Here is a 14,400-nt window from a genome sequence, read left to right on the forward strand (position 1 = left end):
TTACAGAAAGGTCCCAGAGGTCTAAAAGCAGGGGGGATCCTAAAATATTCCCCACAGCCCAAGCTAATATAGTGAGCAAAAGAGCTTTGGACAGGTGTGGCATGCCTTGTACACCTTTCTTCAGAAAAGCCACTCATTTCCTAATGTGGGGCATTGTAGAATTTGTCCCTAACTTTGTCATTTAGTGGTTATGGTTTTAATTGTGCCTTCTAACCCTCTTGCCTAATGTGTTGCCTCCAGAATACAACAAGGTTGCCAACTCTTCAGCAGTGCCAATCTTTGGACATTGAGCATGTCACTCCCTAGGAACAGGCAACTGACCTGGACTCTGCAAGGTTCTTCCTCATGTGTGAAGGTTACCCTCTGCTTCACAACCTCAATATTTTAGGGATCTCTGGACCCAGGGGTAGATAGAACTACAGCCATGACCAGCAAGAGGTAGATAGAACTACAGCCATGGCCAGCAAGGAATAGATCCAGAAGATTATTAGACCTTTGCCTATTGTACTTTGTAAGATTACAAAGGGCCCAGAGGTCTAAGACAGGAGAATTGTAATGGGGTGCAGAGTGAGGGTCCACTGAAGATAGCAGTGTATTCCCCACAACCCTTGATTGGGGGAAGGGGGAAGTGGATGATATGGTGTTTAAGATTCTTTGCATAACAATGGCAAATTAATAGCCATCACTTTCGTGGAGGGAAGAGGGCTGCCACACAGGGTGAAAGGTGTACATGACTTTAAGAGTATATAGTGACTCTCGACATAGCCAGGGGAGGCAGATGCCCACCCTGGATGCCTGTGTCACAGGGAACTCTTGCCCTGACTAAATATGGCAGCCAAAAGAAGGTAAAAGATACCAAGGAACTGGCAAAAATTGAGAAAGCTAATACATTATAGGAGGGGCCAGATATGAGGTAACATAGGAAGCTCTGGACCAAGTATTTAAATGAGGGCAGGCTGAAAAGGATGTAGGAGAAAGTACACCATAAAGAGGTCTGGAGTAAATGAGAGAGACATAGGAGTGCACCACAAGGTTTAGAGAGGGAGAAGGTCAGACAGGGGAAGACCACATCAGAGCTGATGGAACTATGGGGACCTGCCTAACCAAGTACAGATTCATTAGAGATGCTTGGAGCTGGACTGTGACTGGGAATGCTGAATTGCAGACTTCAGCTTCTCTGAAGGACGTACAGAGAAGTCACTCTCTTGGGACTGTGCCTCCCTGGACTACACCATGATCCATTGTAATACAGCACATGTTTTCCTGAACCACAACATGGAGGTGGACAACAGCACACCTCCTGTCTATCCTGAAGGAGATAGCTGCTGTGAGAAGATGGTGACTCTGAAACCCACAAGTACACATTCAAGGGAGGACAGAGATCTGTTTGCGTGGCTGGCTTAAGAACAGATAAGGATATGGGCAACTTCTGGGCACAGTTTTGGCTTGTAGCCTTTTGGAGAGCAAGGGGAGTTCTCAATCTTGTGGGAGAAGAGGGCTCTGAGCAAGAGTGCTCTCAGCCCCTGCCTCCTGCCCAAGGTTGGAACCCTGCTAATAAAAACCTGTTTTCTTCAGCATTAACTGTTGGATCATGTGTCAAGGCACCATGTGGCCAAGCCCTGGTTTGCTCGGTTACAATATCATACATAGAAGACATTCTGAAACTAGAAGATATATTACTTGGTGAAAAATACACAGCATAAAATAGCACTTATATTGTATCTCTTTTATTTGTACATGATATCTATCTGGGTACTCAGGTATAAGGAAATATCTAGAAGGACATTCAGCAAAGGGCTGACAATAGTTATATGAGTGAAGAGTGTCAGGTAATTTGTACTTATTTTTTCTATTTTTTATATTTTTGGAGGTTTAATAAAGAGTTATACTTATTTCATAAAATGAATCAAGTCTGCAAGGAAATAGACACACAGAGAATAGACCCTTAAGGAGACAGAGGGAGCAGGGACAGAGGTCAGGCCATACCTGCCACTTTGCTGGTATCTAAGACCTCTTCTTCACAAAAGAAAATCACTTTGTGGATTAATTCATGCAGATAGAAACCTACCCCCATCTATTTTTGTCATCATCAGTCTTTGAATATAGCTAAGGGTTTACATAGGGCTGGGTCTAGTACCTTACTGTGGCTCAGAGGGGCCACTGTGTTCACCAGGGACCTCTTTTGATCCTTCCTCTGTATGTGTCAGCTCATGAAGGGTGATAATCAGGTTCTCAAATACATGGGCTTGTTTCTCTAACAAGTTTGTCACAGGTTTCCTTGGAGTGACCGTCCATGCCATAGTATGAACAGCAGCTTGTGTATCTTTGCTTTCTGCTCCTATGCATATCCCCAGGATCGTCATTCTTATACCCAGAACCACCACTGATGGAACTTGGGAGATTGAACCTGGGAACTGTTGGGGAAATCAATGACCAGTGTTTGATCCTGAGGTCTGGCCCTATCTCTGAGGGGAGGGGCACCTTGGATGGAAGTGGAGGGTCCACTAGGATCACATCCTCATCTGAGTCATTGAGGATATCATCTAGCTCCATTAATTCCAGTCAGCACTGTTGATCACAATTGGTTGCATGCCCTGAAATGCCACATGACTTGCTGCACTCTCCATGATTAGCTCAGATCTCCTGACCTCTTTTTGCTTCATAAAATTATCATCCCAATCCTCCTCTCCTTTACTATCTTGATTAATACCAGGAAATTGAAAAGATGCTCCTGACTATTTGCATACATCCTAAGGAGATGCTTCAGCCTGTAGTGCAGGTCCCCATTCAGTTCAGCCCCTACAAGGAACTGGTGCAAGCTAGTCTGGTTTGCATCTTTCTCAGCTATGATCCCTGCCTGAATAGTGTTCTGGAGCTGCATCTCTAAACGGATCACATAAAGGGAGGTTTTCTCCCCTTGTTCTTGTAGGGTGTTTAAAAATTTGCCATGAGCAGTCAGTCACACTGCTTTCAGACTCCCCAGACACCAATTTCATTGCCTGCATGAAATCTGCCACACTTAGGCTGGGGTTGGCTGCCTGAAGCAAATGCATAACCTCCCGAGGCAGGGCTTCTAAGTGTTTTCATCAAGCATTTGAGTTTTTCCTCCTCAGACATATTCCAATCTGGCAGGGACCCCACTGACTTGGATTAGCTAGTTTTCAAAGGTTTCTTCCCTTCTTGAAAACAACTTTGTTTCCTTCTGCCATGTTAACCCTTAGAAGACCAAGACTGCTCCCTAAGGACCTCAACATGGAATGGGCCCAAGTCAGCAAGGGTGTGTTCAGCCACCAGCTATTACCCACGCATGCAATGAGGATTAATGATAGTCTATATATGACAAGATGCTCAGGCTTTTCAGAAAATCCTAGTCTATGGGAGGAATTCCTAAAGCAATGTTCCTGGTCTCTGCATTCTTTGTATCTCAATAGAAACTGTAAAGAAAAGGGGGTAAGATGTCAGTAAGGTAGTAGACCCAGGGAAACAGTCTATAGCAGCTTTCTCGACCTTCCTGAATGCCCTGCAGTACATTTTATATTTTCCCACTGCCCTAAAATTACCCTGCAGGAAACTGTCAATTACAACCTTATGGAGCTAGCAGGTATTCCTTGCTAGCAAGGATGCTTTTCACAGCCACATACATCCCCTCCTACCAATCCTCCAGGAGGGAGGAAGGTGGGCAAACTGTAGCTTCTAATTCCAGGTAAAATAGTGTGTGGATCTGAACTGCGGTCTCAGAATAGAGTGCAATAGTCTAAGTCTTACAGATTTGTGGTAACCAATAAAGTCTACATTAAGCTCTTGGTCTCAGGTTTCAACTATAGGGCCTTCTCAAAGTTTGCCCACTATTTCTCAGATTCTTACCTGAGCTCCAAAACAAGTGTACACCTTTTTTTTCGTGTCCAGCCTCTGTAACAGGTGCCCTCGGTATATGTGAAAGCTCGCTTCTAGGGTAAGTCGACCTTTAGCCACAGGAGTTGAATATTCCAGCCCTCAGGCATTCAAGACTGAATCCTCACAGGGAAGAGTCAGAAGCTGCCTCATTCCCTCATCTCATTCTCCCCCTCCAACCTCCTCTGTAGCCAGATGGAAAATTCTCTCTCCCATGTTATGAATACAAGCGGAAGCGACCCCTCCAGTACATTTACCCAAGAAAATAATCAGCCTACCAGCTCTGCAATCAGCTGCACAGCATTCAAATTCACATTCGGCTTTGATGGCCTGTCACGGAGAAAGGGAATAGGAGTTGGAAATGCACACCCACATATTCCTCCTCAGGAAGAGATGAGATGCAAAGGGGTTTTTGGCATATAGCTATCGATCCCCCTCCCACCCAGCCCCTTATCACGCCACCCCAAGACCCCTCCTTTTCAATCCAAGCCAATCCTACCCTTTAGGCAGTATTCAGTGGCACCCCACCTCCTTCCTTAAAGCAGACGAGCTATGGGAGAGAGAGCTACTACCCCTAGCTCAGTTTTCTATTTACCAGGCATGGAGTCCTGCAGTCCTGGTGAGTCTCCCGCCCTGGGCCTCTCTCCGCGCTGGGCAGTCGCAGCCCCTTTCTGTACCTGTACTCGGCCAGCGGGCAACGGATGGTCCCGCTTGTACCACCGTGGATGCCACCATACCTCCGAGGGCCTGGAGCAGGGAAGCAGGGAGGGGAAAATGACGTCTTTCTCGCCACTAAGTGACTTGGAGATGCTAAAATATGCTGCTCCGTACGGCCTCCCAGCAAGGGGGAGCTAAGTGGAGGCCTCACGGTTCCCACAGCGGCGGTGTCCATCCCCGCCTACCCGCTAGGCCTTCCCAACAGCCGCCGATTTTTCAGCCTTTGCCCATTGAGACAAAAGAGCATGATGAGCCCGGAGGCTCGACCAATCAGCGGGGCGCGGAGGCGGCCTCCCCGCGCAGCCTTGGGCCCCATTGCTAGCATAGGTGGGGAGCCAGCCGGCGGGGGCTGCGGCACACAGGCGCGGGAGCCAGCACGGTGTCAAGTGCAGCTCGGAGGCAGGAACCGGCCGATTTGTATTCTACCCGTGAGTTTGCTGCTTTTCCCCTCTCTTCCCTTCTCCCCTCCCCTTCTACCTCACTTTCCTTCGTGCTTTGTGCCTGGATGCCTTAAACACAAGGTGGGACAGAAATCAAGTGAACAATATCAGTTCCTCACCTTTGTATGGGGGAAATGGAGAAAAACATTTACTGAGCGCTTTCTGCGTGCAAATTCGCTTGCTCGAATATTCATTGATTCTTCTCAGCAGCCTTAAGAAGGAGGTAGCGGCGTGCCCATTTAACAGACAGGGGACTTAAGCGCCCAGGCCACACAGTTAGGAAGTGTAGAGCTCCAGCCCAAGTCGACATGTCTGATTTCAAAGGCTATGTCTTGTAAATACTCTCTGTACTCTCAGATTGAGGATTAGTGGAGAAAAGCCAAAGTGGACATGGGAGGGCCCATTTGGAATGATATAGAATTAATGAGCAAGGATTACTGTCTCCATTTTACAGATAAGAAAACAGACACAAAGAGGTTAGGTATCATGCCTGGAATCACACAGCAAATAACTACCATTCTATTTTGCACCCAAGTCAGTTGTTCTTCAAATGCTACTTGCTCTATTGAGCTGCCTAGAGAGCTTTTTTTATATAGGTGGTCTCAAACCATACCAACAGTAGTCTTGGTGATCTGGTAGTATAGAGGGAGGGCATGAAGAGGCAGCAAGGAGAGTGGTGGGGGAAGTTTTTTTCTGTACCCATTGTACCTAAGAGGAAACTGAGGCATTCTTTCTGTCTTTCAACCACACTTTTTTTACAGTGTTTTGTTTTTTTTTTACAACAAGCTGCCAGTTTATTTACAAAAGTAAAACATTATTTCTACAGCTTATAACCCAAAAAGAGATAAGGCTCAGGAGTGAAATGACACCTTAAGTTACAAGGTGAAGCCAAAATTTGGACCAAATCTGATGCCAGAACCCATGCTATTAACCAAAGTATGTGTACAAGTCTAGCTGTCTCAGAATCATTTTGGAGAGTTTGTGAGAAATGCAGATTTCTGAGATCCACCTCTGGGAGATTTAGATTTACTAAGACTGGGTTGGGAAGTGTAATTTATATTTTTAAATGGTGCTATTGTGAATTCTGAGTTGTAGAGAAGTTTTTGAACCACTGTCAAAAACACCACCTCATTCTGATGGCAATAAGTACATAGAACTACTGCTAATGTACCTGTTCACGGCATATCTGTCATGAGATGCAACTCCAGAGCAGAGGTTCTTACCCAGGGCCCTTCCTAAAATTGTTGGCAAAGAATTTGGACTCTGTGGACTCTGAGTCCATAGCTTGGTAGGTTTTCAAATGAGTCGGGAGTCCAGAACCACTCCCCTACAATCTTTCTTTGTAGCAGCTTCCTCTTTCAACTTTGAAAAAGAAGAGTGAGAAATGAAATACAATTTGACCTAACCCCCAACCACAGCTCTCTGCCACTGATAGAGCTCTTTCATTTCCTGGCTTCAGGACAGGTTGCTAGGTTGCCCTTCTGTGAGCTCTTGAGGGAACCTCTCCTTTGCTGTATTTGCCATCACTGGCCCCAGAGAAGGAGCAACTCCATGGAAACGGCATGCAGGGCTGTCCAGAGTGAATGGGTCATGAAGCCAGGGGCTGGGAAACCTGCTCCATTTTCCATGACTTCTAGTTCTTGGAGAGCAGGTCTTCACTTCCCTTATGTCAACTGTGGCTAGGAGGCCCCCTGTGGGTCCTGTTCTACACTCTTGATACTTGAAAGCAAATGAACAATTGGATGCCCGTTGAATGCTGGGTTGGCTCATCATCAACCTGCTGAGGTACTTCACCTGTTCCTTCCTGCCTTCTTATTTACAATCACAATACTTGGAGTTCCTTGAAGTAAACAGTCCAATTTTGAGATGACGCGCCTTCCACCTGAAGACTGTGGACTTTCTGTTGTGGATGGAACAGTAGGGGAGGAGAAAGGAGGGTGTGGGAGGTAGAAGGTTCACCTCACACAGTCAGTGGTAATGCACAGTAGCTCTTGGGTTTCCTTTAGACTCTTGCTTCTGTTCCCCAATCCCATGACATCTAACCTAGGGTCTCAGCAGATTCTTGTATGTTTAAATTGGCTTCCTTGCCAAATTAGTTGATCTGCAGTTAGATGTAGTGCAGTGGATCAAATAGGACAAAGAGTACATCTTAGAGCTCTGACAAAAATAGTTAAAGAAATGGATTGTGTAAAGGTGCCTGCATAGGGCCATTAGAACAAAGTGAAGGTCTGTTTGTGCAAGGCTGGGAGGAGGATTTGCTAATCTGGCTTCAACTGGGTACAGAGCATTCCTTATCTCTGGCCTCGTGTGGGGAGTGTGTTTCAATTTATGGCTCTAATGTGACCACATTTTCCAATTTCAACAAAGGAAACTTAAAAGCCCAAAGGTTTGGGGGATAAAAGGTTTCAATTGAAACTATAATAGGTTCCCGTGGCTGCCTGCCTCCTCTGTGCCAGGAACTTTCCATATGTTATCTCATTTAAGCTTCTCAGCAACCCTGTTGAGACAGGCATTGTTATCCCATTTTGCAGATCCAGAAACAATTTCAGGGAGGTTAAGTTATATAAGGTCATACAAGTGGTTAGTAGAGGTATTGGGACTCCATCCCAGGGCTGCCAAACTCCAAAAGCCATGAACTATTCTCTGCTGTCTTCCAAACAGATAATAAAAATGGACCTCTGAAGATGACCCAGTGCATTAGACTGATTTCAGCCTTTAGTTGTTGTAATATAGTTTATTCCTGGGATCTCTTTTTTTTTTTTTAAGTGAAACTACTAATGTAACATAGAGCAATTTAAATACTAGGTACCATGCTAACTAAGCATTTTATATACTTCATCTCATGTATCTTCCATGACAGTCATTTTACAGATTAGGATACTGAGGTGCAGAGAGGTGAAGACTTGGCCAAGGTCATAAAGCTGGGAAGTGGTGTCGCAAAATTGAAACCCAGAGCTACCAGAATCCAGAGCCTGTGTCTGTAGGCCACAATGCACTACAGTGGGAAAAACAAATATTGACCCTCATTCTAAATTGGCTCTTCTCTGTCAGCCATAGCTCTGTTTGCTTCCCACAGCCTGCATCTAGTGCCATGCACCACTTGTGCTTTTAGGCCACTGTTTCTTAGGCCTCTTCCTTAGCCCAGAATGTCTGGTTTCATCACTCTACTTAATGAGAGTCTGCTCACTGGTTAAAGATCAAGTCAGAGATGCCCCTGCTTGGAGAAAAATTTGGGCTGCTCTGTGTCCTAGGTGGAATACATTGCTCTTGTCTTTCTGCTCTGACCTTGATTACACACTTTATTTTGCCTTCCTTCCAGTACAGATTAGCTCATCGTTGATCCATCTCCCCCACTAGATTTCCAAGCTTTTGAGGGCAGGCACCAAGTCCTATTCACCTCTAGCTCCATGGTGATTTACCCACAGTGATTTAGTAGATGATCATACATGTTTGTGAGCTAACCAAAAGACTGGCTCAGGTATGCCCTGCATGAATGGGCATATGTGGGGTTGGATGCTGGGATGATCACACAGCCTATCCATCTGGGCTAGTCTGCCCAGGGGAGTCTGGAATCCCCTGGGTTCACTTTACTAGGCTGTAAATGCAGGAGGCACATCATAGGGTACAGGAGATAACAGCTCAAGGCTCTCTAGGCCCATCCTGTGGTCTTGACTTTGGAGCTCATCTTAAGGAGCCAGGCTGTCTGGGATTGCTTAATAACACCTTGGCACTCACAGAAGAAAGGTCTTTCCTGCCTCCTGATGAACATGGAATTGGTTCCACTATACCATGTCATCTGGATCTGGCTGTCCTGGGAGTATCCTGCAGGAATCTTTGCTCTGTGGAGACAGATGTGAGGTCAGGAAGCATCTTTTTTTGTTTTAACTTTTTTAATGAAAAATACTTAAACTTTTATTTTTTTTCTTTTTGCTCAGTCCTTCCAGTCCCCACCCACCCCTGCAAACACCACTGTTGTTCGTGTCCATGCATTTTTCTCTTTTTCTTTTTTGCTCAGTTCCTCCAACCTGCCACAGTCATCCCCCCCACCCCTAGTTTGTTGAGGCCACCATGCCATGGATGTTCAACCACTGTGTCTCATTTGATTTTATTAATCTTTGCAACAACATTTTAAGGGAGACCCATTGTCCCTATTTGTATCTAAAGAAACCTATGTGTAGCCGAAGAAACTGAGTGAAGTGTCTTGACAGATGACACAACTAAGTAAGTGTGGAGTCAGAATTCAGTCTCAGGTCTGTCTGCCTCCAAAGACTAACATCTTAACAGAGAAAAGTGGACCCTCCCCTCCCCCATTACATAGGAAAAATTAGATTTATAAAATGACTAACTAGATATTTAAGGTAAGATATTTCTAAATTATTCACCTTTAATCCCTGAAAAGGATTGGCAAAAGGGCAGAAAAATCAAGGATGAAAAATTGCAATTAACTCCTCTGTCAAATATTTGCCCAAATACCCCCATGTCACCCCCTGATGTGCTCAGTATGAGGATGCTTAGAGAGCATTTCACCCTGTTTGTTCATTTTATAACTCAGACAGAGGAGGCTTCAAGATGTAAATGAATTTCCAAATATCACACAGGAAGTTGATAACAGACTGGCACTTAGTTCTAGTCTGGCAATTCCTAGCCCAGTTTGCTTCCTTCTAAGTAAGCCTACCTTATGCAGCTAGGCAACACATGTTTATAAGTCACTCAGGAAAATGTGAGGAGGAAGTGGAACATTATTGCACTCTGAGACAGAAGAGGGTACAGACATTTCCCTCACCACCCATCTTTACTTAGGTGCAGGTAAAAGTTGGGGAAGAAATCCCTTGGGAGGATGGCTGGGGAATGTTGGGGGCCCCTGTGGCTCTGGGTGGAGCTACCTCCTGCTGGAGGTGGGGGAAGGGTCCCTTTTGGCTCTGGAGACATGGAGGTGACTGCCAGGGCCCCAGGAGTGCCCCAGAAGGATGCAAGGAGTTTTGCTCCAGGTCAGTTCTCAGCTAAAGGGTCCCAGGCAGAAGGGCCCTCCTAGTCTCCTTCTGGCCATGGGGGTGAGGAGGTGAGGCTTAAAGCAAACAGGGAATGTGGGGTGGGGGAGGGGTGATGGCACAGCAGGGGAGGCTGAGCCTCTGTGCCCCCTCCACCAAGAGACAATGTTAGAGTGTGGCTTGGGGTGGGGGGTTGTATGATGAGCTTATGGGATCATGGATGGAACTGGAACAAGAAGCCAGAAAAAAGGGCTGATGGGTTGATTCCATAGGGAGGAGCCCTTCAAGGCAGGTTCTGGGTGCAGCAGCCCAGGGAAGGCTGTAGTGTGCTTCTTGCAGTGCCTGGCTTCTCCCCCTCCCCCTGGCCTCAGCCTAGGGTATCCCTTTGTCCCTATTGAGCAGGCCATCAACTGCTAGTGTAATTTAAGCCTCAGAACCTCCCTCACCTCAGGACCACACAGCCAAGGGTTCTGTGTGAATCCTCTGGGTCCGCAGTTCCTACCAGGCTTCCTGTCAATCTAGATGTTGAGTTCCTAGCCTGGTCATTGCTCTCTCCTCCCTTCTCCCCTCTCCTCCGCATACATCTATGCTTTCTTTCCCCCACACACCATCTCCCACTGCAGCACACCCTGTCCTCTGAGCCCAGCAGAGCCCTTCCTTCCTTCCTTCCTGACAAACTCCCTCAGGTTCTCAGATCTGCACTGAGCATTAATTCCTTCTTGAGTACTGCTCCTTCTCTTTAGTATAATGGTTCTGAACCAAGGGCAATTTTGTCTGTCCTCTCCCCGAGATATATGGCAATGTCTGGAGATATTTTTTGGTTGTCACAGCTGGGTAGGTCACAATTGGTACTACTGGTACCCAGCAAGTAGAGGCCAGGATACTGCTAAATATTGTATCATGCAGAGGACAGGCACTAAAATAAAGAATTATCTGGCCTAAATAGCATCAAGGCTGAAAACCTGTGCTGTGTCATGTAGCTACAAGTCTATAGGGTTAGACTTGGAAATTGCTAGCTATGGAGCCTTTTGACACTAAATTTCCAGAAACAGTTCCTCTCTCTGCTCCTTATTCTGGGGAGGGGGGTTGGGTGTTGCCATGAAATAGTTACAACATTGGCAAGAATCTAAAGAAAGAAAATAGAGGGAGACTCTCCACCACCCAAATTTTTGCCAATTTTTAGAGAAAGTACAGAACTATAACTTTTGAATGCCTTTCTGCCTCAACAAGATAGTGCTGCTTTTCAGAAAGAGAATAGTAACTTATGATTCTAGCAATTTATCAAATGTGAATTTTCATTTGGTGGAAGTTAAATGCAACATGTTTTGGAGCCTTTCTTTCAATTTTATTTTCTTCAATCTTAAACCTTCTAACCTTCTACTGTGTAGCCAAACACTATAGAGGTAACTCTGTCCAGAAAAACTAAATGTCTTTGTTTTAGTTTTTTCTTAACAGTGTGCTTATTTCTCAGAAACTGTCCCAAAGACTGGCTTGTTTCCTTAAACTGAGCTTTTTGGGGCTCTTTCTAATTAAATAGTGAAAATTCTCACCAACAGATATAACGGTCAGCCTAACCTCTTCCCACCCTCCCCCCAAACTCTTGCCAGTTTCTTCCATCTGCACCCAGTTGTCTCCAGCATGGGGGAACAGAACCACTCTCCTGGGAATGAGCTTCAGCACTGGACACAATCAGAAACTCCTGGAAAGAAAATCTGGCACTCCCAGGCCTACGCCCTTGGGGCCATTTCCAATTTTATGTCTACTTTTCTGACCTTTCCTATTTACAAGGTTGTGTTCCGGCAACAGATCCATGCTATGGCAGTGTCAGAGGCTCTGCGACAGCTTTGGCATGAAGGCCCCCAGTACTTCTACCGGGGAATCTACCCACCTCTTCTCTCCAAGACGTTGCAAGGGACTCTACTGTTTGGGACTTACGATAGCCTGCTGTGCTCTCTCTCCCCTGATGGTCCACACTCCCTGGGACACCGCTGGGCTGCGGGGCTCATGTCTGGTGTTGTGGAGGCTGTGGCACTCAGCCCCTTTGAAAGAGTACAAAATGTGCTCCAGGATGGTCGCAAGCAAGCTCGCTTCCCTACCACCTTCAGCATTCTCAAGGAATTCAACTCATATGGGCTTTGGGGGCGGCTGTCACTAGGCTACTATCGTGGTTTCTGGCCTGTTCTTCTCAGGAACAGCCTGGGGAGTGGTCTGTATTTCTCCTTCAAGGACCCTATCCAGGATGGCTTGGCAAAGCAAGGGCTACCCCACTGGGTTCCTGCCTTGGTGTCTGGGAGTGTCAATGGAACGATCACCTGCTTAGTTCTCTATCCTCTGATTGTGCTGGTTGCCAATATGCAGTCCCATATTGGCTGGCAGAGCATGCCCAGCCTGTGGGCCTCTGCCTGGGACATGTGGGACACTCGGGGCCGAAAGGTGTTCCTGATTTATCGTGGAGGCTCCCTCGTCATCCTAAGGTCCAGTGTAACATGGGGCCTCACTACTGCTATCCATGACTTCCTTCAGAGGAAGTCTCGTTCCAGGGAAGAGCTGAAAGACTGAGTAGCTGCAAGAAGTGTGGCCATGGCAAGTTTGTTATTCTAAGTTTAAATAGCTTAGTTCTTTGGCTTGGTTACCTAATACAATTATTCTTTAGCATCTTTGAACTGTCAGTGCACTAGAGAAGTTCCCAACCACCAGCTTGTAGGGCACAAACAAAGCCCAGCTGGCATTCCTTGGTCACTCCTGTCTATCCACAGCTTCAACAGCCTTATACCCAGGAGGCCTTTAAAGAACTTGTAACCCAGAAGAAATGTTATTCCTTAAGGAATTCTTTGACGATAAGGGGAAACGTTAAAAGAAGTTTCCTCTTTGACAATAAGAGGAAACTTTAATAAGGCACTGTGAGTTTTGGAACTTTTCCAGTTATCCTCTGCACCAAACTGAGTGGAGGACCAGACGCTCTAATTTTAAATAAATAAGCTTGACTCTTAGGATGGGGATTACATAGGACTTCTCATATGGCTACATTTTTATGACATTGTTCATACACCTACCACCACTACTCTCACTTCTCACAGTTGTAGGTCCTAGCTTTAGGGTAGCAGTTATAGCTGGAAATCCTAAATTAGACTTGCTTCAAGTGATTAGGTGCCACACGAACTGGTGGGCTGGAGGTGAGAGTGAGTACAGCTGTGGTCCCTAGATGGATAAAAATAATAGACTTTGAGGGAAGAGATATAGTTGCGTGTAAAATAGAAAAAAAATTACTATAGATTGCTTGGGGTTATCTACTGTGACATTTTTTATTGCAAAGCAATGACATTGCCTAGAAACCACTTTAGTTTCCCTAAGAAGTCTGGAAGTGAAATGACCATATCTCTTCACAGATCATTTCATATTCTATTGTTGTAGATATATAATTACTGTGACATAGATGAAAGATCAGAAATCTTAACCTGTAGTTCAGAGCCATTCAAAATATGGTACACATTTAACTTTCAGCATTTTATCACACCACTCCCACTTACTTAGGTTTCATACACCAGCCAAACTGTTGTTTTTTCCCCTAAAAGGTCACAAATGTTCCTGTGGCCATGTTTTCGCCCATACTTAATTCTCTTTGTCTCCAGTGCCTCTTTTCCATATGCCACTCTGCGAAAATCTTTCCACAACCTCAAAGCCCAGCTTAGATGCCATCTTCACTGTGTATTCTCTCCTGATTTCCCACAACCAAATGTGACCATAGTCTCTTGTGATAACATTTTGTACATGGCACTGATTCCATTATGTCACTGATCTCATGTGGCCCTGTGTACTTGGTGTTCCTCAACACCTCCTACTAGACTGTAAAACTCCTTAAAAGCAGGAATTCTTGTACACATTTTAAAATCTCCTTTTGTGCCTAGGTGCTCAATAATGTTAGTTGAATTATTGAATTAATTACCAAGCTGTGATATGGTCATTATCTTCAGGGTGCTGTCTTTTGTACATGAAGATAATGTTAACGACTCACTGTCTGTAAGACACATACTTTTGGGGTGTAATTTTGTTTTATTAGTGGATTTAGTTTTGTGCTAATGATAATGATGCTGCTGCTGATAATGATAATAAAATGACTTTCAATTGGAATATTTTATCAGTTTGTGTTATTGATGACGTTTGCCATTAGCAACACTTATAGAAACTGAAATTTCACCAACAGAAACATTGCTTAATTGTCCCATTCTTTTCAAATGGAATTTTGAGGATTTCCAAGATGACATATGTTGCAGTTTTCCCCTTATAGATATGATAATGACCTCCACTGGCACATCCTTACTGAACTGAATTTGTCATTTGTAATGACCTGATTGATTGTAGATCCT

At 45.2% G+C, this 14,400-nt stretch overlaps 2 protein-coding genes across 2 annotated transcripts; one reads left to right on the plus strand and one right to left on the minus strand.

Moving 5' to 3' along the window:
- Positions 1 to 2,138: 2,138 nt before the first annotated feature.
- On the minus strand, positions 2,139 to 4,924 carry ZCCHC18 (zinc finger CCHC-type containing 18). Its single transcript, XM_045817466.1, is given in 13 exon segments — positions 2,139 to 2,264; positions 2,266 to 2,391; positions 2,393 to 2,484; positions 2,487 to 2,555; positions 2,558 to 2,689; positions 2,692 to 2,956; positions 2,958 to 3,062; positions 3,064 to 3,132; positions 3,134 to 3,194; positions 3,196 to 3,434; positions 3,865 to 3,962; positions 4,487 to 4,638; positions 4,794 to 4,924. Coding segments are annotated over 13 exon segments (1,665 nt in total).
- A 20-nt stretch (positions 4,925 to 4,944) lies between these two features.
- On the plus strand, positions 4,945 to 14,119 carry LOC123805159 (solute carrier family 25 member 53). Its single transcript, XM_045817636.1, has 2 exons — positions 4,945 to 5,036; positions 11,644 to 14,119. The coding sequence occupies exon 2, from the start codon at positions 11,675 to 11,677 to the stop codon at positions 12,593 to 12,595; it is 921 nt and encodes a 306-aa protein (XP_045673592.1). The 5' UTR covers positions 4,945 to 5,036; positions 11,644 to 11,674; the 3' UTR covers positions 12,596 to 14,119.
- Positions 14,120 to 14,400: the final 281 nt, after the last annotated feature.

The sequence above is a fragment of the Phyllostomus hastatus genome, unplaced genomic scaffold (assembly GCF_019186645.2).
Source record: "Phyllostomus hastatus isolate PE091 unplaced genomic scaffold, TTU_PhHast_1.1 phas_scaffold_28, whole genome shotgun sequence".
NCBI lineage: Eukaryota > Metazoa > Chordata > Mammalia > Chiroptera > Phyllostomidae > Phyllostomus > Phyllostomus hastatus.